At 42.1% G+C, this 26,768-nt stretch overlaps 2 protein-coding genes across 2 annotated transcripts in view; one reads left to right on the plus strand and one right to left on the minus strand.

Moving 5' to 3' along the window:
• Positions 1-19,329, plus strand: part of fng (Fringe glycosyltransferase) — a 33,861-nt gene extending 14,532 nt beyond the window's left edge. The window contains exons 3-7 of the mRNA XM_064686603.1: positions 4,499-4,547; positions 5,977-6,079; positions 16,460-16,598; positions 18,075-18,249; positions 18,345-19,329. Coding sequence (XP_064542673.1) covers positions 4,499-4,547; positions 5,977-6,079; positions 16,460-16,598; positions 18,075-18,249; positions 18,345-18,580 — 702 coding nt within the window. The 3' untranslated portion in view covers positions 18,581-19,329. The remainder of the gene's footprint in view (positions 1-4,498; positions 4,548-5,976; positions 6,080-16,459; positions 16,599-18,074; positions 18,250-18,344) is intronic.
• LOC135431460 (uncharacterized) lies at positions 15,043-16,414 on the minus strand. The gene has a single exon (XM_064686615.1). It carries the CDS (start codon positions 16,289-16,291, stop codon positions 15,170-15,172), a length of 1,122 nt encoding a protein of 373 aa, XP_064542685.1. The 5' UTR covers positions 16,292-16,414; the 3' UTR covers positions 15,043-15,169.
• Positions 19,330-26,768: the final 7,439 nt, after the last annotated feature.

Raw genomic sequence — 26,768 nt, forward strand, 5'->3', positions numbered from 1 at the left:
TTTCAAAAGTTTTCCATTTTTACCATTGATGGCATTAAGATCTGGATTTTCCTTCGCAAATATATGTTGTTTTGAGATCGGAGTTATGTCCTTTCAAATCGTCATAATTTCGCCAGGAAAAAAGCGACTTAATTCCGCAGGAAAAATAAACTGGGCGAAGATATGTCCTCTGAGTTATATCTCCGAGTTTTCCCAATTTTCATTTAATTTTTCATAATTTAGTTTAGGCTTTTAACTTAACAATTTTTGACATATAATGCACATATAAGCCCCCTTTTTTATTATATCTTTTGCCTTTTTCTTCAACATCTAATTTGCTTATGATTTTGGTTTCAATGCAATGCCCACGCTCAATAATTTGATTTGATTAGCTTTAAGAGTTAATTCGACTTTCACTTGGCTTTGGCCTGGTCAAAATTGGAAAGCATGTCCAGTCAAGGCACACGCCCCCCGCCCCCATCATAGTTAATAATATTATTTGGCCCAGGCACAGACCTGCAACTGCAGATAGATACAGAAAGCATCCACTTGGACGCATATGGAAAGTCCGCCCGACCGCAGCTGAGGAGCGACCGCACCCCACGTGCTGTGCATTGTATTCAATGGAACTCCAGCTGGAGGGGGGGCGAGGTGAGGGGGGAAGTCATGGCAAGGAGGGGCAACAGAAACCGCCAAAATGCTGCAATGCTTCGGACCACAAATGGTTGTTGTTTTTGGGCCGCCGCCTTTTGCCTGCAGCTGCAGTTAGAGACGCCATTGAAAATGCATTGTTGTTGTTGTTTTAGTTGTTGCTGGTCTATGCCGGCGACAGTCAGTTAACTGTTGACTGCTCTTGGCCAGCTGTGTGTGCCCGGGCCTGAGTCTGGACCTGCTCTCTTTGGGCGCCGAAAACATAACGAATTGTTGTGGCAATCGCTTCGTTCCAATTGAATGCATGCCGCGCCACAACTTTGGCCGCAAACTTGCAACGTGCAGCTCGCGCAAACCTCCCCAAATCCGAATCAGAATTCAAATCCGTAAACGAACAACAGCAACAACAACAACAACGGCAACAACAAATAAACAAGGCGAACCGTGGACCCAGTCACAGCTGCAGCTTTCATGATAAATTTGTTTTGCATTTAATGCTGACCCAAGCGAAATATGTTGGCAAATTTATGGACTCTCCCTCTCCCCATCTCTCTCTCTCTCGTTATAGTGCTTGCTATGCACTTGAAATGTTCAAACGTTGTATACCCTGTAAAGCTACACATACTTGAAGAGGATATGGAACGCGTCTGCGTATTTGTGTAATGATTTTAAGATATATTTCCGTTTCTATTCAGCTTATAAATACACAATGCATTTGAAATATTCGATACCCTGTAAGAGCTCAAATGCTTTAATTGGGCATGAGGAACCTATGTGCACATGTGCATATGTATTTTCAACCCTAGGGTATTGCCGATCTAAACAAACTAATTCATATTGGTTGCACTGGCAATATTTAAACGTTGATATACACTGTAAAGGCTTAAAGTGGGTATTATTTGTCTCAATGTAACAAGTCATGTGTATATATGTGCTAAGAGATTAATTTCTTGATCGAAAACTGACTTCGCCTTAATACTCTAATAGATTTGGATATGTTTTTTTTTCCCATCTAAAAGAACTTAGGTGCTTTAAGAGCGAGAGTCAAGAAATTATGATATGTGTTGAATATAATACCAGATTAAAAAAATAATAAATACTCTTCATTTACCCACAACGTATTATGGCCATAATTTTGAAGATATGTTGTTAAAATGTTGTACACATTTGGTCTTAAATTAAATCCACAAAAACTGAAAATTTGAATAGAAATTGATTAATAAACAGGACAAAATCAGAGGAGATTTATTTGAGCAGAAATACAGGATTACTCTAAAGATTAAAAATCTTTATAAATAAATATTAATAATAATGAATATAAAATTTTAATCTTAATCAAGAGAGAGAGAGAAGGAAAACAGGGTAACTCTCTATATGCTGTAGAATAAAGAGAGAGAGAGAAGGAAAACAGGGTATCTGTCTATATGCTATAGGAAGTATGAGAAAGAATGGGAGAATTTTAAAAATTGTACACAGTAAAGCTGAGAATTTTTTATGGAATACTTAAGACTAAGAAACAGTTTAACTCACAATTTATTAAAGCAAGTATAAAACTCTTCTACAGGGTAACTTCCAGTCGAGCTGTGGCGAATTGACAGCTTTCTTATTTATATCAAGTTGACAATTATGAAGCTGCTCGAGGCTAGGTAATTACGTAGTTCCATTGGCTGCTGCTCATTTCTGTGATTTACGAGTGGGTGGGGCAGCATGTATGTGACTGTGTGTGTGTGTGTATCTGTGTGTGTGTGTGTGTGTGTGTGAGTGTGTGGCTACACCCACAGCCGCGGCTCGTTAGTGGCAGCAGCAATTAACTGGGCCAAATACCGAATAGCCAAATAGCCAAATAGCCAAAATCCAAATCGTCCTCCTCCGTCAGGGCGCAGACAGAAAATAGTCTGCCCATGCTTATTTATGTGGCAGTTGCATCAGAGCGCTCAACTTGCCACATAAATTTGCAACATGTTGTAATGTTGTTTGTCAACAGTTTTAACAGTCACATAAATTAAATGCTAGTCAAGTGCGAGTGCAACTGCTGCAGCCGCCGCGGCAGCAACAACAACTGCTCCAACAACAATATCTAGCTGCAACATGGTGTTAACAATTTTCGCCCCGCAGCAGCCAAAAATGAAAAGTGCCAAAAGAGAGTGCACAGAGAGAGGGAGAGAGAGGGAAAGAGAGTACAAATAAAATCTCGTAAAAATCCATGAAAATTCAACAGACGACAACGAAAAGTTTTCAGCTGCAGCAGTTGTTGCTGCTGCTGCCACAGTTGTTGTTGTTGCTGTTGTGTGCTATAAAGAACTCGACTCGACTCGACTCGACTGCGACGACAACAACAACATCAGCAACAACAACAAAAACTGCAAAGACAGCAACTTGAACGTTGGCAACGTTGACTTTCTAACTGTTTAAAGAGTCGAGTTGTCCAAATGCTTGTGCAGCGGGAGTATTGTGCTTGTTGTTGTTGCTGTTGCTGTTGCGACGACAGCAACATGCGGCAGCAACATGTTGTTGTTGTTGCCGTTGTGCTTCGTGTTGTTGTCAATGGTTTAAAACGATTTTCGCCTGATTTGACACAGGCGAAGAAATAGTTATTAAAGGCAAAACCAATTGAGTTGTAGACGCCGACAGAGCCACAGACACAGAGGAGGCAGAGAGAGAGGGGGGGCAGAGAGAAGCAGCTAAGGAGAAGCGCAGGCAGATGCAGACTTTCAAATAGCCGCAGGAACTTTTTTCGTTTGTCATTTGGGCAATTAGGTTTTTCGAATATGACAAGAAGGAATAGTCAGGGTAGAGGAGGGAGAAGCGAAAATTACTTAAGCGTTACTCTCTGGGCATATCACCGAAAAGTTTCTGAGTGGAATCGTGTCAAGTGGAAACAAATGGAACCCCTAGCCCGCGCAGCGAAGCATAAAAGCAACAACCAGCAGCAATTACAACACCAACAACACCAACAACAACCACAATTTAGCCCCTTTTGTGGAAGAGACAAACTATAGACTGATTTCTTGAAGTTGTGAGCGTCTTTTTTGCTTCAGTTGTTTCTTTAGAGTTTGCTCCCAGTTGCTTTTTGGTCTGATTTCAGCGAGCGTGTGGGAATTTGTTGTCTTATCTGATTGTCTCCGCGCGTCTTGTTGGAATATAGGGCCAACAGCAGTCGGTGGCATAATTATATGTAGATTAGTATTTGGAATCTAAATATATACATATATAGGGCTGACTAAATGTGACGAGGTTGGAAAAGTAGTTGTATGTTCCCATGACTCGCCCTGTGATTAGCTTGTAGAATATGCAAATCTGATACTAAAATCATTTTTCTTTAAAGCCGACACTGCTGAAAGCCTAAAGGGTATATATACTTGATTAGTTCTAAAGGGCGAGTATATATAGTTCTATATCTGTTTATAGGCGAACAAGTTTCTCAGTTCTTAAAGTTAGCTTGATGTAGGAGGGCAGATGGCAGATCTAATGGTTGCAGTCAGTTAATATACAGAAGTTGGCCAGAACGGGCCTCTATATAATACTGCGACAAGGGAAACTTCGAGTCGAACTATGGATTTTTGTTTATCTAAATCTTATTAAGATCGAACTCTTATATAATATACATATATCAAATGTAAGCAAACGCTTAAATATTAAGTTTTTATCTGAAAACTTTGCCAATATCTGATCTTCTAATTTGTTTTTCTAAATCTTATGCCTTACATCTCCCATCAGCCAATGTCTGTTAGGATATTCAAACTTCGGCTCTAGGAACACTTTTTTTCCCCCATTCTAACGATCTCGTCTATGCGCTATTTACAACAATTGATGACATCATTTTATCTTCTATATCATATTCACACATATATTTACTCTTTCTTTTCAGACCTGGTTCTTCACAGACACGGACGATCACTATTATCAGGAGAAGACAAGTGAGTATATATATATATACATATAAGGCCCAAAAAGGAAATGAAAGATCATAAGTTAAATTTTGCATTGGCAGCGAAAAATTTCGATTAGCATTTCGATTCGATTTTCAATTCGTTCAGCGCACCCCACAAAAAATATGAAAGATAAAAAAACAAAATTGTATTTCCTTAAAAACATATTTATCACGGGCTGAGGAGTTAACCTACCTGTCGACCTCTTACCCTTTGCTTTTGTTTTTTTTCTTTTTGTACATTTTGGGCATGTCCGTGTGTCTGTCCTCGTTCTGGCCTCAATTTGGTTTCACATCAGCGACGCGGCCACGCCCCGGCGAACGCCTAATCTTGGCCACTGTCTGCCGCGAGAACAAAACCGATTAAAGTTTATAAGCTTAGGCTGTGTGTGCGTCTCTGTGTGTGTGTGTGAGTGTGTGTGCTTACCTGCGCAGCTCACCCGCATTTTAATTGAATTGCAGCCTTTTCGTGCTTCGATTTTGCGTGCAGCTGCATCAAGTTTCGAGAGTTTTAATTAAAAAATAAAACTTACAAAAAAAAATAAGTTCAAATTTCAATTTTGCAGCAAAGAAAAGAAATACAAAAAATATGTATTTTATTTTTGCATACCCCTAGTCTCTGTCTCTCTCTCTCTCTCTGTCTCTCTCTCTCTCTCTCTGTCTCTCTCTCGAGACGTGAGATCTCAAGTTTCACAGCCTCTCTGAATCTGGGACTGAGGCTGGGACAAAGGCATTTTGATTAGAGCCGAAAAGGATTTTTGCTAAACACGCATCGAGAGCGCTTTTTGAGTTATGTGTGCCTGTTCTTGTTCTTGTTGTTATTGTTCAGCTGCTTCTCCCTCCTCTTCTTCAGCTTCTTCTTGGCTGTCTGGCACACAAAGGATATAGCTTGTAGTGCCCCCCTCCACAACCCTTGCTGTCTGTGTGTGTGTGTGCTTTAAATATTTCAACAATTTTCATCCAATTAAGGCGCACAAGTTTTTGCGCTGCTTTGCTTTTTATTTGTACCCCCCCCCCCCCCCCCCCTCCTCTCTGCAGCGCCTCTGCCCCTCCTCTCCATGCGATTCTCATGTCTCGCTTTATCGGCGGCGTCTGTCAAACGAGCTACAAAACGCATCCGCTGGATATGAGCGGCATTCTCGACTAACAAGCTACTGTTTTCTTCTTCTTTTTTTTTCTTTCTTTTTTTTTTCGGGGGGGGCTTTGATATGAGCTTTCGGCCTTTTAGTTAATTAACATAGAACGTGGCTTCTGGTCCACCGGCCCTACCTTCGCTCCCCCCTCCCCCTTCCCCCTCCTGACATGTGTGGCTTGTTGGCGCGTTGTTATTTTGCTTAATTACCAATCTTTTAGCAAATTCCCTTTAGCCCCCACTCACTCACTCACTCACCCTCTCTCCATCTCTTTTTCTCTTGCAGAGGGCCATCTTATAAACACGAAATGCTCGCAGGGCCATTTTCGCAAGGCTCTGTGCTGCAAAATGTCCGCGGAACTGGACATCTTTCTCGAGAGCGGCAAAAAGTGAGTATTAGCAAGAAATATATATTGAAAAATTTTATTTTAGTATTTAATTTAAAGCGCTTAATTTATCATTTAGCTGATCTAGCAAGAGTTGGGCAAAACTGAGCATTTGTTTAAAATAAACTGGCTAGTTTTAAATATTTAGTTTGTTGGCTCGAGGTCTTGGGTTTAATTTACAAAAATCTCGAATAAAACAATATTGTTTTCTATACATATTTCTTCCGATATATTTGGGCTGGAGTTTAAAAGATTTCGTAATCAACGTTCTTCAATAATAAGCTCTAAAACATCTTTTTGTGCCTTGGTAAAAACAAAATATCCCCCATCTGCAAGTCAAGGCTATATAAGCTTCTTCAATTTTCTTCTTCGCATATGCTCTTCAATTTCAATTTCAATTTCATGCAGCATTATGCGCATTAACACTGCGCTCTTTTGGCCATGCCCCCTTGTCATATTTAGCCAGCCTTATGACCAAAAACAAATTCCTTCTCTGCGCGTGCATTGACCAGTGCAATGACTTCCATTGCTGCTGTTGCTGCTGCGACTGTTGCTATTGTAATTGTAGATTTTAATGCTTTTAATAAGCAACCGCAGCAGCAGAGCAATCTATCCATTGCAGGCAACCCATCCGAGTTGGGCTATAAAAGCGTAGCAAACACCCAGTTTGGACCTCGATTGCAGCTGCGATGCGTTCTAATTTGCGCAATTAAGACGCAGCAGCAGCAGCAGTTGCTCTTGTTGCTGTAGTTGTTGTTGCTGTCGCAGCAGCCACTCAAAACTTGTCCAGCAAAAAAGAAAAAGAGCAGAAACCGCAAGAAAAAAAGGCAAACTAAAAGCTGAAGCTAAAAAGACACTTCAACTGCTGCAACTAGCGCCCAAAGGAGCTGCCTAGAAATTCTTCAGCTTGTTTGTAATTACACTGGCAGCAACAGCAGCAACAACAGCAGCAGCAACAACAAATTGTTGTATTGCAGGCAGCAAATCTAGAACAACTCGGACATGCCTCGACTTAATATGAAGAGCGCTGAGTAGGATGTTGATGTTGTGGTTACTGTTGCTGTTGTTGCTGCTGTTGCTGTTGTTGTTGCTGTTGTTGCTGTTGCTGTTGCTGTTGCACTCTGCACTCCCTCTCTCTTTGCCTGCGACTGCTCCGTTTTGGCTTAGAACTTGAAACTGTCATTATAAAAGCACTGAGCATGCAATCAATGCGGCAGCAGCAACAACAATAATAATAACAACAACAGCAACAGTTGCTGCCAACAACAACAAGTCACAGCAGCGGCAACAAATTGTTGCCAGCAACTTGCAGCAGGTCCATAAAAAAATAAAACAAAATAAATGGCAGCCAAGCTAAATGTGCAGTTATGATCAAGATGAGGCGGCGGCTGCAGCAGCAACAGTTGTTGTTGTTGCAGGAGTTGCTGTTGTTGTTGCGGCTGCTGTTTGCAGGCAATATGAAATGGTATCAGGTGGCACAGCCGGGCGCAGCCAGTTTCCTGTGGCCGTTGATTGGCAACGCTTAAATTTTGCTGTGGAATAAGTGCAAAGCCCAAACACAGCAACAGCAGCAGCAGCCGCAACAGCAACAGCAACAGCAACAACAATGCCTGGCAAAATATGGAAAGAGGTTAATTAACGTGCACTGAAACTGGCAATTATGGCGCTCAGTTGCCTGCTGCTGCGCTTTTATGACCCATTGCTACGCACAGCAGCAACATGTTGCTGTTGCTGCTGCTGCTGTTGCTGCTGTTGCTGGTAAAATTGACTCGCAGCAGCGGGATGTCCGTTCTATTAAATGCAAATCAAGCAGCGCAGTTCAACTGAACGTGTTTCTCTTTTATCTCTTTCTTTTAATTATATTCAATGCAAAAGTTGCCGTGGTCCGCACAACAGCAACTTGTTGCCGGGCACAGCTCAAGACGAGCGACGCCTTTTGCTTGCTGCTGACTGGCTAATTGCAGTACGCGGTACGAGTCTCTATTATAAAGCCGAGCAATTAGTGCAATTTAATTAAAATTACAACAGCAACAATTGTAACAGCAGCAACAGCAACAATTGTAACAGCAGCAACAACAACAACTGCAAGTGCAAGTCACAGGCAACAACTGACCGCTCGACCTGGCACGTCAATCAGCCTGCATTTGAAACGTTACGCTCGCCCCTCTTTCCTCGCCCCTCTCTTAGCTTAATGCAATCATTAATTATGAGCTCTAGGGAAATCGGTTAAAAGGAATTTCTATAGCACACACACACACACACACACAAACGTTGAGGCGCCAATAAGGTGTCGGCGCCGCCTCTGCACCTCTTGCGACATTTGGATTTATTATAAATTCGTTTTTATATGTCCTATACCCATTAAACACGGCTTAAATAGGGTTTAATGAAGCTGTGCTTATGTATGTACCAGCCAGTGAGAGGCAGGTTTTGGCTCTACAAAGCATATATGTGCTTGATCGGGATCAACAATCGAGTCGATTTAGCCTTGCCCATTTCTGTCTGTCTGTCTGTTGGATCCAAGAGTCTTATATCACATATATGCAGATTATGTTTTCTTTTTGAGATGCCCTTCATTTTTTCAACAACCGATAAATATCATTTTCCGATACATGTCCGTCTGTTAGATCCAAGAGTCTCTTAAATTTGGTGTTATAAGTTCTCTTACATCATACGCAGATTATATGTTTGATTACATAAATCCCTCAATTTGCTCAACAATCGATAAATATCGATTTCGTCCGTCTGTTGCATTCAGGGGCCCTCCATTTTCAACAATCGATAAATATCGATTTCCGATACACGTTTTTTTTTTTTGAGCACATCTTAAAGATTATAAGAACTAGAGAAAACTACGTTTGTTTGGAAATTTCTTTTTAAATACCATTTGCCAGGAAGACTTCTCATGATGACATTTGAATGCCATCTTTATTTCCTGAGTATTTCAAACTGTTCGCTCAGTAAACTCCAAAGTTATTTAAAGCTACAAAATGAAGTGTGGCATAGAGCGAAGAAGAAGCACAGCCGCCAGCTAAAGTCTAGTTAGTATTTTAGACATTACGACTAAGTATTACAGCTGTAAACAGGGTATCTACTAGTCTAGTTTGTTTGTTAGACATTACGAATAAGTATTCCAGTATGCCAGCATAAGTATTCCGGCATTCCAGGGCATCTACTAGTCGGTCAACCACCGACTGGAGCAGCCTTGTTTTTGTATTAGGCGGCCACAAATTCCACGCTTTAAATTGTTTTCTTGCTTTTGCTTTTGTTGTTGTTGTGGCTGCTTTCAACTTTTTATTTTTCAATTCATTTGTTTCAAGTTCTAATTTATCTCTTGCTGTGTGCAAGTTTGTGTGTGCGTGTGCGTGTGTGTGTTAGTCTTGGGTGTGTTTGGGTATAGCCAGATCGTGCCGTGTGTGTGGCGGCCACACCTAATAAACAAATGTCGCGTTCGACTAGCGAACATTGTGCGAATGTACATTTTTTATAAGAATTGCGAAACGGGCGCATGCCCTTGTCATGACGCAGATAGTCGAATGTATCTGTATCTGTAGCTGTGCACTTGTATCTGTAGCTGTGCATTTGTATCTGTAGCTGTGCATTTGTATCTGTAGCTGTGCACTTGTATCTGTAGCTGTGCATTTGTATCTGTAGCTGTCCATTTGTATCTGTAGCTGTGCATTTGTATCTGTATCTGTGCATTTGTATCTGGTAACTGGTGCAGCTGGTTGCGGCACGTTTCGTAATCAACATTTATTGGACATTATAACGGCATTTCTTTACCTTTTTTTTTTGATGTTGTTGTTGTTGTTGTTGTTGTTGTTGTCGGCCTGCCCTCTTGTAATTACGACACGTATTATGCGTAATATTCACGGCATCAACTGCCAAATGGAGCCAAGGAAAGTACACAGAAAAAACAGGATTCACAACAAAAAAGGGCAACAGATTGTTGTTGTTGCTGTTGTTGTTGTTGTTGTTGCTGTTGTTGTTGCATATACATTTAACGATTGTTGCCTGCAATTTTTGGGTGGGTGCTGCTGCCACAGTTGTTGTTGTTGTTGTTGTTGTTGTTGTTGTTGTTGCTGTCGCTGCCAAGAAAGTGCGTGGGAATTTCGTTGCACGTTGCGGTGACGTCTCTTTGTGCGCCCCATCAATGTTATTTCCCAGACGTGCCACACTGTTGCTTGCCCCCCTTTTATTTTTCTTTTGCCCCGATGCAATCAACCCGCAGCTAATCCCACATAAAATAATAGTCCAAGAGGCGGTGTGGAGGGGGGGGGGGGTGCTGGTTAAACAGGGAAGTTGCGGCATTTTCCAACAGCAACAGACACAATATTATGCACACCACACACACACACACACACACACACAGACTGCACCAATCCATCTGAGGCTCAGCTGAAGTCAGCGCTGCGACAATTTTAATTGCTGTTGTTGTTGTTGTTGTTGCTGTTGTTGCTGCAATATGCTTTTCTTTGCGGCTTGGAAAACCTCATCATAAGCATTTTGTGTCGCATATGTGAAAAAACCAGATGTTGTTGCTGTGAGAAAATTTTTCCTTTTTGCGGCCACAGAGGGGCGAGCCGCGTGTGAAGCGGCGGCGACGACAGCAGCAGCAGCAACAGCGGCAGCAACAGCAGCGTGTTGGAGGGAAAGTACGCATCAATTTCATTTATTTGCCACTTGTGGCAGCAACACCAACAAAACTGTAGTCAATTATTCAATTGAGCCAATCTATAGAGAGAGAGAGAGGGAGCGACTACAGCCGCTTGACATTGTCGCAATCTGAAGTTGTTGCTGCTTTAGTTTTTTATGCTACGGAAATGCACAATTCGAGCTGGTTGCATATGCAGATGAAGTTGCAACAGCAGCAGCAGCAGCGGCGGCGGCAGCAACAGTTGTCGCTGCAGTTGGACATCCGGCGGAAAGCGAATGCTGCTGCTGTTCGGCAAATCGCTTGCTCTACATTTCAATTAGAGTCGCCCACACGACAATTGGCGTCAATTTGCCAGACGTGTAGCTACAAGATACATTTTGTATCTGCTGCTGCTGCTGCTGCTGCTCAGAGCCACTGATTGCCTTGTCAGGCATAACGCCAGCGACATCGTCGCCAGCCGTCGTCGTCGTCGTCGTCGTCGTATCTGACAAATGCGTTTCAATTGTCGCCGCTGTTTTCAATTGTTCAGTGAGCGTGTCAAAGCAAAACGTGGTAAACGCTTTTGTGTATCTGCAAGATACAAAAAACTGCGCGCAGCGGGCGCTCATAAATCTCTGACTCATGCCTGCAACTGCAACAGCTGTTGCTGCCGTTGTTGTTGTTGTTGTTAATGAGCCGAGTTGTTGTTGTTGTTTGATTTAAGTGCCCGCTTAATGTAAATATCTTGTTTGCTGAGCCCCTCTGACACAGGGCACATTGATTTGTATCAATCCGCAAATAATGTATCTGTAAGATACATTCGACGCCTGACAGCTGACTTATTGCTAATTGCAAAGCCAGACCACGGGGCAGAGAAAACAAAACACAACGAAACCAAATCAGTTCGTCATCCTTTTCTTTACTTTATTTTACTTGATTTTTTTGTGGCACTCTCTTTCGGGCGATCGCTTATCTGGCTGCCTTTGCTCGCCTGCCTGTCAAAATACTTTTAACGCAGACTGTGCTGGGCCGACTGCTGACTCCGACTCACACTTAATGCGAAATCTATTAAGACTGCCTGCATTGGCGGCTCGCGAAGTGGCCCGTCAATCATTTTTTATTATGGCTCCAGACATAAACTCATTTTGACTGCAGTCCACAACGACGACGACAACGACGACGAGGAGGAGGACGAGGAGGACGCCAACGCCCCGGCAACAGCTGCTGCTGCTGCTGCTCTCAAAATCTGCCCACATCACCAACATCAGCAGCAGCGACAGCAGCAGCTCAAGTAATTGGAAAACTGCCATGAAAAATAAACTAACTTGAGCAAAAAATAAAAGTTTTGCACTCGTTTTGCGTCTCGTTTTTCGCGGCCACACACACACACACACACACACACTACACACTCAAACACACACACAAGGCTCCTTCAGCTGCTGCTGCAATGCGATGCCAGATAAACAGACGAAACCCAAAAGCCAAACAAACAAAACGCTGCAGCATTTGAGCCACCAACGTTGTTGGCCAGCTGCATCGATCGTTTGCCCCCCTTTGCCCTCCCCCCCTCTGCCTCACCCCACTCCACTCCACTAAACCAACGATCGAACGCTTCGATATGCCGAAACGAAATGAAAACATTTTCATTTTCATAAAATGCCAAATAGAAGCCGAAAAAGCATAGAGGAACGCGTTAATTAAACGACGGCAAACACATAAAATGCCAGCTAGATTTCAATTTGGTAAATGCAAGAAAAAAGGGGGGAAAGAGAGAGGGAGAGAGAGAGAGAGGGCGAGAAAGAGAGGAGGAGTGACAAAAGGCTGTTAAGAGGCTGGTAAGGATGAGGCTACACTCAGAGAAAAATAAGCTCAAGAGCTTTATTCTCATATCAGGTGAAAACATTAAAAAAATGCACCCAAATTTGAAAATTGTTATAATTAAGAACAAAATTCTTAATTCAAGAACTTGCTTAAGCCCAAAGTAAAGAAAATGAGACATCAAAAGAAATATTGAAGCTAGGAAATATCGTATTTGCTTTGTGCACTTTCTACGATATTTTTCCGGCACGCAAATTCTTCTCATATGTTTTTTGTACATAATTCAAGATTAATTTTCTTGCTACACACAAGCAAAATATAGAATCTCACAAAGAAGTTGCTTTCATTGGGCACTTTTACGCTTATTTTAAGCATGATATTTATTGTAATAAGGTCTTTAAAATGACTGCGAGAGTTATGCTGTGCATTGTTAGGCATGCGACATCTTTTAAAAAGTATTTTTTAACTTTATTCAAGACTCATTTTCTTGCAGCACTCAAACTAAATGATGAATCCTACAAATTTAGCGCTTGCTTTGTGTACTTTTTGCATATTTTAATCAGAATTTTCAAATTAATTCAAGACTTTTGCTGTGCATAGGTTAGGTTTTACGCTTATTTTAAGTGTGCTAAATCTCTTAAAAAGTATTTTTTAACTTAATTCAAGACTTATTTTCTTGCAACTCTCAAGCTAAATGTAGAATACTACAAATTTAGTGCTTGCTTCGTATACTTTTCGCTTATTTCAAGCATGATGTTTCTTTTAAAAAGAATTTTCAAATTACTTTTAGATTAATGCTGTGCATATGGCAGGGTTTTAAGCTTATTTGAAGTGTGCTTAATATCTTAAAAAGTATTTTTTGTACTCTATACAAGACTTATTTTTTAATATTTGTAAAATTTTCAAACCAAGCCTGAGCTTTTCTCAGAGTGTACGCACATTGCGGCACGCATAATTAAGTGAAATTAAAAGCGCATATTTATGCGACACGAAGCGACTAAAGAGGCAACAACAACAGCAACAACAACAACAACAACTTGGCTGCCGTTTCGCACAGGTATCGCATGTGGCAGCCACAGCCACAACAACAACAACAACAACAACAACGCGCAATTTATGAATGCCACAACTGCGATTAGCTTAGCTGCCGCTGCGCTTAGAAAAGTGAAGACACCAACCATGCCCTGACCCCCTAACCGCTGCCCCTCAGATGCCCCCTCGTCGCCACCCCTCGCTCGGCTTATGCAATAAAAATTATATTAAATTACCCAAGAGACGCCAACAAACGCATCGATTTTATTGAATACTTATGAACTCCTCACCATATCCAATGGCCAGACAGAGAGTGAGAGGAGGGGGGGGGGGGGGGTGTGTGTATGGGGGGCAACAACTTGGGCCTACTCTTGAGTTAGACTCATTCCGCTGGCAAAATGTTTATAGATATAGCAACAGATTTTATAGAGACTTGGGCAAATGAATTGTGATCAATGTTGTCGAATTTTGGCACCTTAAAGATATGATAGAAGGCAAAACAACTGCCGAAGTAAACATTAACTAGATATTGGGCGAGCTCCTAACTCACAGTTAAATGTATGATGAAAGGAATTATTGATGAAGAACGGAATTAATTGAAAGACGAAATCAGCTTTTTAGATATAGGATTTTGCAGGTTAAAGCAATATAAGAAAGAACTCTTAACTTATAGTTAGTTATTAAAAGCTGTCGATTTCTCGAAATCAAATTGTGCTAAATTTTTAACTTGAGATACATTTTCTCAGTGTTTTTTTTAACCAATATCTATGTCTAAATATGTTCTAAATACGGTTCATACAAATAAACATTTCCTTGATAGATCAGTTTTCAGAGAACCTTCTTTAAAATGGGGCGAATCAATTTAAGAGATTTTCTAATATCTTAGATACTTACCTGAAGATTAATTCTTTGGGTATTTCTTCATAGGCCTAGTAATAGGAATATCTAATCGACAAAAAAAGGTTCGCTGAAAATAAAATATACACATCTTAAATAAATATATATTTATAAACAATAAAATAAAAGTATGTAATAATATTCCCCTGTGCTCTTGTTAAGGCTCTCAAGAAGCTCGTAACTTATATAGCTGTATATGATAATGCCCCTCCCTCAACTGCTCCACTCCCCCCCTCTGAAATCTACTTAAGCCCGAATCACTTAAGTAGATAACCGAAACCCGTTACAGAGTTGAGTTATTTAAGGAAATTTCGAATGCTTTTAGTCGATTTCTCCAGAAGGTTGGCGCAAACCTGATGACCGATTCATGTTACCCCATTAGTTGTCCAAGTCCAAGTTCGAGTTCGAGTTCGAGTTCGAGTCGGAGTCCGAAGGGGAACCCGTCCCCGGCTGCATTTTAATGGCATCATTAGGCCGAACGCGCCGGCAGCTACCGGATATGGTTGATCGTTTGTCACTGCGGCTAATCCCCAGCTGCAGCAGCAGAAGGGGATCAAAAAAAAGAGCTACTGACTACCGGTAATTACAATTTAAATGAGTGCACTTTTTTTTCCTCTACGAGTTGCACTTTTATTAAACGTAACGATTTTGAGTGAACGAGTAAATACGTGTACACAGGGGGAATCGAATATATATGTATATATTCGTGTCTAGCTGGAGAAGACGGAGTTGCGAACTCCGTAGATGGTGTCATTGGCCTCGGGCAGTTTGCATACCTTGCCGCTGTTGGTGCGATTCAGTCGCTGGGCAATCACATTCAGATCCAAATTCTGGACACGCACCATCAGCGTCGGCTCCTTGTCCATGGTGCGATAGACCAGCGTCTTCTGGCAGTTGGCGGGACTAATGTTGCTCTTTTTGCTGCCGGTCGCATCGGGCAGGGGTCCGATGGTGAGCGGGCCGACATCGACGCCGATGCGCTGATTGCCGCACGAGATGCAGCGGATGCCCGTGTTGATGAAGCCGGCGGCGCGCGGGCACGAATCCTTGTCCTCGATCTTGAACAGACGCTGATCGATGTTGTCGAAGCGATCGCGTATGTATTTCTTGAGCGCGGGCATATGGACCTTGTCCAGCTTGCTGTCCAGCATGTCCTGCAGCTCTTCCATGGTGCCAATGAAGGTCAGATTGTATTCCTTGACCAGTTCGCGCAGATTCTCAATCTCGATGACGCACTGTTTGACCAGCTCGAGTCGTTCGAACAGTTCCTCGGTTTTGCGCAGAAACTCCCTCAGTGTCTCGTAGAATTTATTGAGATCCTTTTGGATTTGCTCCACCATATCGATCATGGGCGACGCAATGCGTCGCAGCAGCTTCTTCATAAAGTCCATATTCTGCAGCAGGCTGCACGCAATCTTGTTGTCCTCATCGCAAACGGTGCACAGATCCTCGCACGGCGATGCATACTGTTCCCACAACTGTTTGTGATACTTTTTCGTGTTGACCTTGTTGCAGACGCGTATCTGCTGGAAATGCGCATTCATTTTCAATTCCAGCGTGGCCAGACGCTGCTCCATGGCCTCCACCTTGTCCAGCTCCGTGGAAATGGGCACAATTGTGGCCACATCAAAGGGCAGCGGCGAGATTTTCGAGCGCTCCAGCAAACGCTCCAAGCACTTGCCCTCAAAGCCACCAATAGTGACCAGATCCTGCTGGCAGGCCAGCTTCTTCATCAGCGCATCCAGCAGGCTGTGCAGCACGGCCACGTTCACGTGATTCATTTCCGGCACGCCCAGCGCGATGCGCGCCAATTGCTCCAGCGTCAGCTCCATTTCTTTTTTTTCTTTTTGTATGTTTAACAAATGGGGAAAATAAGATATTTGTAAATACTTTAGGGAAATGTATGAATATATTTAAAATCAGATTGTGTGTTGTTTGCTCGTCTTGAATTTTTGATATTAAACTGATTTTCTGTGTTTCTGTTCTCTCTCTCTCTCCAGATGGTTCTGTCACTTCGACGATGACAACTATGTCAATGTGCCCCGTTTGGTGAAGCTGCTGGACGAGTATAGTCCCAGCGTGGACTGGTATCTGGGCAAGCCGAGCATATCCTCGCCGCTGGAGATACACTTGGATAATGTAAGTGCAAATATCTGTTATTATTGCTTGTTTCGTGTATACCCTGTATTTGATGAAAAAGTCTAAGAGAGGGTATACAGGACTTGATGTTTGGCATGTTCATGCCTATCTTCCTTCAATTTTTATCTAAATCGATAACTATCGATTTTAAAACAAAGTAGAGACTACCGACAAGTTTATAACAGCTTGGTCTAACGAACGTAAAGTAAATTTAGAATACATACATTTTATATTTTTTACTAAATTTCTTCCGAAATTGTAATAATATAGCGATATATAGCTTTGATTATCGTTAGATCTGAATATATCATAACAATCGCACAAAATAGAGAGAAGTTTTGTTTTGCAAAGTCCGCCTGCTCCGCGCTAGTTACAGGGTAATAGCTAGTCGCGCATTCTCGCCTAGATCTCACTTATTGATTTTTATATTTTTTTTTGCATATTTTCCAATACACATAATTACATGACTCTGTGTTTATGGCCATGTCCATAGCTCTCTGGGTATATATAGCTCTGCGATCTGTGCCTTTCTCCTGCGCGGACCTGCGGCTGCATTATTTATGCGCCCGACTGTGGCCATTTGTCTATGCCGCCATTTGGCTTCCAGCTGCCAGCGGAGGCTATCATTAATAACCGATATGATCTGGCTCAGATGCTCTCCCTCTCCCCCTCTCCCTTTCCCTCTCTCCAGCTGATCCCGTTCCCAATTCAATCCGGCTGGCTGCTGGCTGGGGCATTTGAAATATGGCCAGCTGATCCCGCAAATGAATGCTGCCTGTTGCATGCCCCAATAGTTTTGGGCCAGCACTTGGCGTGTAGGCTGGCCGCATGCCACAGAGCGCCGTAGCGAATCGACAGCCGAGCCTGAACCTTGCCACAAACTAATTGAAAGCCCAAAAACTTAACGCTTCATTAGGTCACGAGGAGGCGATGTTGCTGCAGTCGAGTCTCCAGACTCGATTTAGTTTCGGTTTTTGGGCTTGGTTTGGGTTTGGAATCCGTATTAAGTTTCCTCAACGCACATGTCCCATTTACATGGTCAATTAATCAAGTTTATTTTCCGTTTTTTTTTTTTGGTTTGTTTTAATTTTTGGACCAGTTTCTTGAGTTTTGAGCAACAATTTGCGCTGAGCCGGTGCCAAAATGATTGGGCACAACTGCACAATACTCTGTTTAAGGTGTAAAAGCAGCTAAAAATCAATTGAAAAGGATTTGGTTGAAGGGAATGGACTTTTTTTGGCAGGATATTTAGAGGAGATCGAACTTTAATCTAATTGTCAAAGGCAGGCAAGAGTTTATTAGGAAGATCTGTGCGAGTTGAAGTTTTTCGTAGCCTATTTTAACTCTAACTTCAATCCCCTTTATTCCTCCTATAAACAGCGTATGCATTATGGATTTTTATTTGTGTTTATCCTTTGCTCAGCTCATTCATACAGCTCTTCCGTTAACTTGGCCTTTATCTTCTCCTTTTTGCAGAAGAACACGACGACAAACAAGAAGATCACCTTTTGGTTTGCCACTGGCGGCGCTGGCTTCTGCCTCAGCCGCGCCCTGACTCTCAAAATGCTGCCCATAGCAGGTGGCGGCAAATTCATTAGCATCGGCGACAAGATACGCTTTCCGGACGATGTCACAATGGGCTTCATCATAGGTGAGTGCCTGCCAGGCCAGCTACGTGGAGAGGTTCGATGAGGCGTAATATTAACTGTTTCCCTTCTTTGTGTTATTTTTTTGGGTTCTCTGCAGAGCATCTGCTGAAGGTGCCGCTGACCGTGGTCGACAATTTCCACTCGCATTTGGAGCCCATGGAGCTAATACGCTCGGATACGTTCCAGGATCAGGTATCCTTTAGCTATGCGCACATGAAGAACCAATGGAATGTGATCAAGGTGGATGGCTTCGATCTGAAGGCCGATCCCAAGCGCTTCTATTCGCTGCACTGTCAACTCTTTCCCTACTTTAGCTTCTGCCCGCCCAGATAGAAATCAACGTAGGATCTCCAATTTATAAATATTTATACACATATTCTGGGGGTCTCTTCAGGCTCCCGTTGGCTGTAGCAGGCGTTGCGGTTCTGAACCCAATTTCGGCAAACGTCGAAAAACGTTATAAGAAAAGAAAAAAAAAAAAACGGAAAAAGAAAAACAAATCTCACCACTGTGATTTAATATTTAAGTATGCGAATATGAACGATAAACGATAAACGATAACACACAATCGATAACAGCTGATGTGAACGAATGGTTCTTTGTAAATAAATATATATATATATATTAATATGTAGAATTCAACTCGAAAGTTGTGCTTCCTAGACATTCATAAGATGATAAAGAACTTGCCTTCCAGAGAATTATAAACAAAATACAAATCATCCAAGTTTTTAACTACTATTATCGCCTAAGTTATGCAATTGCAACAATTCAACACTTTCCAAGTGCTTCCTTTTTGTAGCGTTATGTGCACTCTTCCATTGAAGCTAATTAGCTTAGTTAAATTAATGGTCTAGTCTATGTTTAAGTTGATCTACAGTTTAGTTCGCAGTTGCGGCACGGCCCAGCGTCATCATCCAGTTGTCTGTACTAGTGTTTATTTGCATGTCAACTGGAACTGCGCAGTCCGATTTGTCGCAATCTGCGCGTGTGTGTATATAACAATCGAATATAATTGTAACTTGTAGTTTAACCTAAGAAATGTTTAAACAATTTTGTTAATTTTTAGTTTGCTTGAATAAAATCAGATCAAATAACATAAAACAAACAATGTTCTCTAATTTTTATCATTTATATCGATAGCTGTTAAAGCACTGTTAAGTGCAATTAACAGAACTTTGACTTGCTGTTAAAGTTATTTTGTAGAGGTCGTTAACTTTTTGATTTTATGTTTGTTTCACTTTTCTTCTCACTCTTACAGCTTTTTATTGACTTCGTTAACAGTAAGTTTTAACATTGGCACCTTTCGCTGCGCTTCTCACTGTAAGATATCTCCAATCGTTTGTTGTGCGCGCTGTTAAAATGACTAACATATTGTTTGCGCTGCTTCGGCAATAGTTCAACAGCTCACAAGCCGTTCAGCCCTTTGCTGCACTTCTTACTGTTAAAGTAATTTGATAAGCTTCGTTGACACTCTCCACGCTGTTAATATTGACATCAAGTCTATTCCGCAGTACTTGCCACTGTTACAGTTGCCTCAACAACATCGATATCATTTGGCACTTAACATTTGGCGCCGTTCGATGCGGTTCTCACTGTTACAATGCGCTCGCATGCGATATTCAGCGACTTTCATTGAATTTCGACGTTATATTTATTTAACTTTTTGGCTTATCGTGTTTGCTTGTGCCTACAGCAGTTGCCGTTGCTGTTGTTGCGGCTTATCAGCTGATTGTCACTTAACATTCTGTGTACTTGTTCGACCGTTGTTGTTAGCTGTTGTTGGATTTTGCATTCCGAAAAAATTCGTTGTTAATTAACGCTAAAAGCCATGTTAAGGCCCGCTAAAGCGTTAACTTTTAACGATATGGATCAGAGAGTTACCATGGCCAGGCGAGTCGACTGGCAGACAGACATTGACATGTCCACGTCCATGTCCTGTGCAGTCAAAGTCGCACAGGAAGGCGCACAGACACACAGACACACAGACAGACAGACAGACAGACAGACAGGCAGCCAGGAGAGGCAACGTTTCGACATTGAGGGTGCCTGCAGCACTGGGCCACGACGACGTCGACGCCGTTGCCAATGACATGTTGTTGAATTTTTATAAAAGACTCACTCGACTTGAAGTTACCCTCGCTACCTCTCCGCCTCTCCTCCTCTCTTTGCATACCTCTCCTATCTCCCACTCTGATATGTTAAACAGTTCTGGGCAATTATTTTTTGTTTTTTTGTTTTTTTTTGCGCTCGCTCTGCGTCCTGTGATTTTTAGTTAGCTTATATGCAGATAATCAGTTTTTAGTCCATGTCGAGCTGGGCGCGCGCTTTAATCAATGAATGCTACTGCCTGGTGCCCGGATTCTGGACTTAACCTGGCCAGTTGAGGCTGCCTGCTTAGCCTCAGCCTCGGCTTCAGCCTTGGCTGTGGCTGTGGCCTGTGCAATTTTTGTGTCTTGTTCGTTTTAATTGCAAGTGAAATCCTTGTCAGCCTTGTCCTGCGCCCCATCTCTTAGCTGTCTGTCTGTCTGTCTGGCTGTCTCTCTGTCTGTTCACGTCACAGCATCGATAATGAATTAATTATCATATATTAAGAGTCAGTTGGCTCTCTTCTAGATAATCTCTTTGGCCCTGGCACGCCTTTGCATATTTTATGTATATTTTTTACAGAATTTAATGAACTCGAGTTCGGGCTCGAGTCTTTCGGTTTTGAGTCTTGAGTTTTTCAGGCGCATGCATTTGATTTTCCGGGTCATTCATCAAAATTTGAAAACCACAAAAGCCTTAAAAAACCAGTGGCAAACACACACACACACACTCGCACGCACACACACGGGTAGCTCATTCGTTTCTTCAAACTGGCGCCGCCTACGTAAAAGTATCTCAACTTTGACTTTAAGCCCATTGAAATTGATTTAATTTGCGGTTGAGCTGTAGCCGAACGCATTCATTAGATATATAAATGTAAGGGAGTTATTTATGCAAAATCATAAATTTAATTGAATTTTTCAGAGTTGTTTTAAAGGATTTGCCGGCTGTCCATGCCGAAAGATACAAAAGTATCTGAGAGCTTGTGTTTTCTTAGGCGAGAATGCAGCTCATTTATATGCAGAGCAGGCAGCCAGGCGCAAATTACACGAGTGCAGGCCGCAGGCTGTTTTTTAAGGCCAGGCAAGCGTACGCAAAAGTATCTTGTAGATGCACGCTCGTCAATGCGTGCCCAAAAGTATCTGTAAGATGCTTATCGTTTTTGGCCCAGCCACAGCGCCGATTTCGTGCCTCGTTGTCAACCAATTTTGGACGCCAGCGAAATGCCACAGCGCAGATTCCAAAAACATGGCCAGCCAGGCAAATAACTTGCCCCCTGTCAGTCAGTCAGTCCGTCAGTCAGTCCGTCAGTCAGTCAATCGTTCAAGCAGCAAGCCATAAATTAGTGCAACAGCAGCCGAGAGAAGAAGCCGCAGCCGTTGCAAGCGCTGCAAGTTCAGCGGAATTTATGTGGTGCAGCCGAACGATCGACAAGGCGCTGCGTTGCCTGCCGCAGCAGCAGGTGCAGCTAACAGGAGCAGCCGCAGCGGCATGCCCCTCCTGGCAAGGGGGGGTGTGGGGGTTCAGTTTCTTGTCTATAATTGCAAAATGAACTCGCGGCTGCCAGCGCGTTTGGGCTCATAACTTAAAGGTTGCTGCTGCAGTTTATGTGGCAACTGCGGCTAAATTATGTTTATGTGTAGCTGCCCCGCAATCTGTGTGTGTGTGTGTGTGTGTGCTGCCTGACAGTGTTGCCCATTTAGCTTTTTTTCTGGCTCAAATCTGGCCATTTAATAGCAATTGAAAATGGTAAAAACAGGTTATATTTAAGATGTGTAAAGGCAAAAAGCTCTATATATAAAACTGTTTGTCCTGACTGACCGACTGATTGACTGACTGATTGACTGATTGACTGACTGACTGATTGGTGATCAACACAGAGCCCAAACCGTAAGAGCTAGGATAATATTTGACCAACTTATGGGTGTGGGAAATTTTGATAACGAAATATGTCTATATAAGATATTTTATGTACCATTATCGCATGAATTTCGACCAAATATAATGTTGCCAGATTAATATGCCAATTTGATCTAGAGGCCACACCATGAATAAAATGACAAACTTTATGAAAATCGGTTGAGTTTTGACCAACTTATGGGTGTGGGAAATTCTGACCCATGTCTATATAGGATATTAGAAGCACCATTTAAACATGAATTTCGACCAAATATAATGCTTCCAGATTTAAATGCAAAATTGATCTCGAGGCCAAACCATGAACAAAAAGCAAAACCTTATGAAAATCCGTTGAGTTTTGACCGAGTTATGGGGATGGGAAATTATATCCCATGTCTATATACGAATCTTGGGGTAAGATTTTGACATGAATTCCCTCCAGATTAATCTAGAGGGAAAACCATGAACAAAATACAAAACCCTATGAAAATCGCTTGAGTTTTGACCAAGTTATGGGTGTGGGAAACTTTGACCCATGTCTATGTACGAATCTTGGGTTATGATTTGACATGAATTTCGACCCAAAATAATGGTGCCGGATTTAGATGGAAAATTGATCTAGAGGCTAAACCATGAACAAAAAGCCAAACTTTATGAAAATCGGTTGAGTTTTGACCAACTTATGGGTGTGGGAAATTTGGACCCATAAAAGTGTGATCTATATAGGATATTTGAATGTACCATTTTCATATGAATTTCAACGAAAAATTTAATTTGCCAGATTTAGATGCCAAATTGATTTAGAGGTGGGAAATTTTGACCTATGTCTATATAGGATACTTGAAGTACCATTTTCATATGAATTTCGACCAAGAATAATGTTGCCAGTTGGGTTCAAGCAAAGAATATATAATTTATATCTAAATTATATTCCTTAGCTCTAGAGAGTACGGAACGGTATTCAATCTACAAGCTGGGCATATCTATAAGCCCATATAGGAAAGATGTGCCTCTATGAACTCGCGAAATTGAAATTTTGGTTTAAAATAAGTTCCGTTTTGCTGCACAAAAGTTGGCAACCCTGCCGCCGTTTCCGGCTGTTGCAGCTGCCAGCGATTAGTTGCAACTTCCCCGTGTGCCGCAGGCGAGTCAAATCTGTGCGTGGAGCTTGCAACTGTTTTTTAGTTGTTGCTCTACAACTTGATTAGGACGACGTGCGGCCGCAACAAATTTACGCCGAAATTTGCGCGACGTGTCCCAAAAAACTAAAGCGAAGACAAAAGGCAGCCGCAGCTCGCCGATGCTTATCGTCGGGTACTTGGCCTGGTTGGAGGAGCTGGGGGGATAGGGGCGGGGAGGTGGGGGGGGGGGGGGGGTATGGCTGATGGGTCCGCTGATGGCCGCTTTTATGTTTGTAATTGTTTCTTGAACGTGGCTCTGATGACGGCAACTGCGCTGCGACGTTTCATCAACACACAGAAAACAAACAACATGAGGAAAACAACATGCGATAAAGATAAAGAATGTGCCAGGTGTGTGTGTGTGTGTGCTGTGTGTTGGGGCGTATGACCTGGTAAATGTTTGCGCCTGCGCAACAGCCTACACACAATGTACACACACACGCACACGCACAACAATCACGGAGGCAAACAAAGGCAAATGACGCGCTTATCAGTTAAAATTAATCAGGCGTTGCCTTTGCTGCCGCTTCTCTTGTTGTTGTTGTTGTTGTTGCTTGTGGCACGCACTTGAGCTCCACACACTTACACACACACACACACAGAGACGCGCACACCTTTCAGCGCCAGGTTTGCCGCATTTATTGTTTTCCAACGAATTTGTTTGCGCTTTAGTACAACATTTACATGACTTTTTTTTGTCAAGAGCTCGCTCGTCTATAAGGCTTAGAGTTCCGTTCCGTTCCGTTTCATGTCAGTTTTCATTGTGTTTTTCAGTTCTCTTACTCTGTTCCCTATTCCTTATCAGTGGGCAGCTGCTCGAGTGCCATTTCATGTTTCTGTGGAAGCCCGTTGACGTCTTCTAAATGCGGTAGCTCTTGGGTTTTGCTATCTGAAGGTTTGCATCTCCTCCATATGGAAGAGAACCCACTCTTCAGCAGCCTCAAGTGCCCGTTCGCACTGTGGGCGTTGCGAGCCAACACACAAAGTCACTAAATAAGAACTAAGGGAAAGAAAAAAAACAAGTCAGTTTTTTTTTTTTTGACGCCCACTTTGGTCAGCATTCCAGCGCCTATAATTATAAACCATAATGGCAAACAGCTAAGCTGCAAAAAAAAAAAAAAAAGCAGCGAAGAGCAAGAAGCCACAAAACAAGGTTCAAACCCGCAACAGCAGCAAAATCCTCACAATTCTCAGCTTCAGTTTGAGGCGAGTCGAGTGTTTAATTGCTGAACGCTGCTGAAAATAGCTTCGAGCTATGTGGAACTTGCTCCTAACCCCTGCCGCTACCTCTGCCCCTGCCCCTGCCCCTGCCTCTACCCTTCCCGCTGCTCCTCCTCCACTTGCTATTCCCCTTGCCACTCCGCAGCTGTTGCTTCTGTTTGGCCTTCGTTTCTCTACGGGATAATTACAGCATTTTGTTGTATCAATTTGTTAATGAACTCAAGACTTCGTTTTTCGGAGTTTTATATGCCGCGCCTTATGGAATTATTATACCCTGTTGCCATGAATCTTAGCCAAAGGGGGTCACATAAAGTCGGGCAAGGGTATGAGGAAAGGCGAACTAAGGCCTCTTCTTCTTTCTAAATCTAATAGCTCCAACTTAAGATAATATTAATTGGATCGTTGCTTAAGCTCTAGCTATTAGTTCTTGTAGTTTAATAGTTATTTTAACCATAAACCAAATCTTAAACCATTAAAAGTTGCTCGAAAAAGCAACTGGAACTGAAACTTTCTTCAAAATTGAAAATAAAAAGACTTTTATGAACACGCTCAAATATTATTCTTAGTTAAATACAATGTAATTTGTAAGAAAAAGATGGTACCATATATATTTCCTAATACTATTACTAACTTTAAGCAAAAACGGAGGAATAGTTGGTTATAAGTTATTTTAATCAAGATTCTTTTGATTTAAAATAAAGCAAAAATGAGATGAAACAAATATGAAACAAATTGAATGTAGAAAACTAGCTTCAGTGCCTGGTTCGAATTCTGAACCAACGACAAAATACTTTAGATTTGCAGTCTTGACAAAATGTTAGAGAAATGTATTAATATCCATATCCAGAGATATATAAATATGTATATATATTAATTTATCCACCTTTGCTTAAAATATCTCCTTAACTGTGTTTTTCCTTTTTTCAACAAATCGAGTCTAAAATTGTTCTCTTTGATCTCAGAAAATCTGAAGGATAGAGTACGTAGATTTGGTATATATCTAAGTTGGCATATAAACTAATTTGTAGCTTTTAAAAATGCATTTAAACTTTGCCACGGCTTACATTTATCTAAGCATCTAACATTTCGCACAATTCCCAACTGAAGCTCACACTGGGTATCCCCTAAGTCGTGCACACCCGCACACACTGTTTTTACATTTCAAACAAAGTCAGAATTGATGTCTTTTTTATGAGACGCGTCGCGTTTTGTCGGGGCACTTGAATCAATTCTGAAGCCAGCAGCAGCAGATGTTGCTTAGTAGTTCATAAACTTGCAGCTTCTTTCACACACATTTTGGGGGCTGCCTCGCTGGTTGACTGTCTGCCCCATCATAATCATATACAACACCATTTTATAACATTTTGGCGCTTGCCTGAATGTCTTGTTATGGGTAGAGTCTGCCCCTGCATCTGCCTCTGCCTCTGAAGTTGGTGTCATTATGTTATGAGCATAAAATATTTCATTTCATTTCATTTTCAATCCTCAACTTCCACAACAGAACTTCTGCTATGTTTGGGTTATTTTTTTGCCCATCTTCACTTGTCTTGTCTTGTTTTATGTGTTGTGCCATTGTCTTGTTTTTGATCTGCCGCCAGAGTTTTGCTTGCGTCATGCGCTGAGCTTAATATTTGGACAGAGCCTGGACAAACGCACACACAAACAAAGGGCTCCCGATGCGGGCTCTTTGCTCGATTCCGTTCGAGCTGTCGTCAGGCGTTTGCCACACTTGCAGCTACTTTTATGTTAGACCAACTCTCTGCGTTACCTGCAGCATAGCAAATTGTGCATATCTTTTATGCCAACAATGCAGAAAACATTCTCCGTAGCCTGCCCCAGTTCCAGATACAGATCCCCTATCCTTTGCCTGTCCGCCCACACAAACAAATTGTTGAGCAAAGTTTAACGAATCATGAGAGTCGGGACGCACTCAAAAATGCTTTGCTCAGCTGTCGGAAATATTCAAAAATATATCTCGAGAGCTGTCCCTAACAGAGCCGGAGCCAGAGCCAGAGCTCAGCTAGGTGCTCATCCATGGCTGAGGCTTCATTTGATTTTCATTTCGTTGTTCATGCTTCAATGGATTTACGTGTGCCAATGACAAAAGCCAATGGGCACAATGCATTTTAAAT

Source organism: Drosophila montana, unplaced genomic scaffold (assembly GCF_035044405.1).
Source record: "Drosophila montana isolate Dmon_TW-CO22-7 unplaced genomic scaffold, ASM3504440v1 contig_1455_1, whole genome shotgun sequence".
Lineage (NCBI taxonomy): Eukaryota > Metazoa > Arthropoda > Insecta > Diptera > Drosophilidae > Drosophila > Drosophila montana.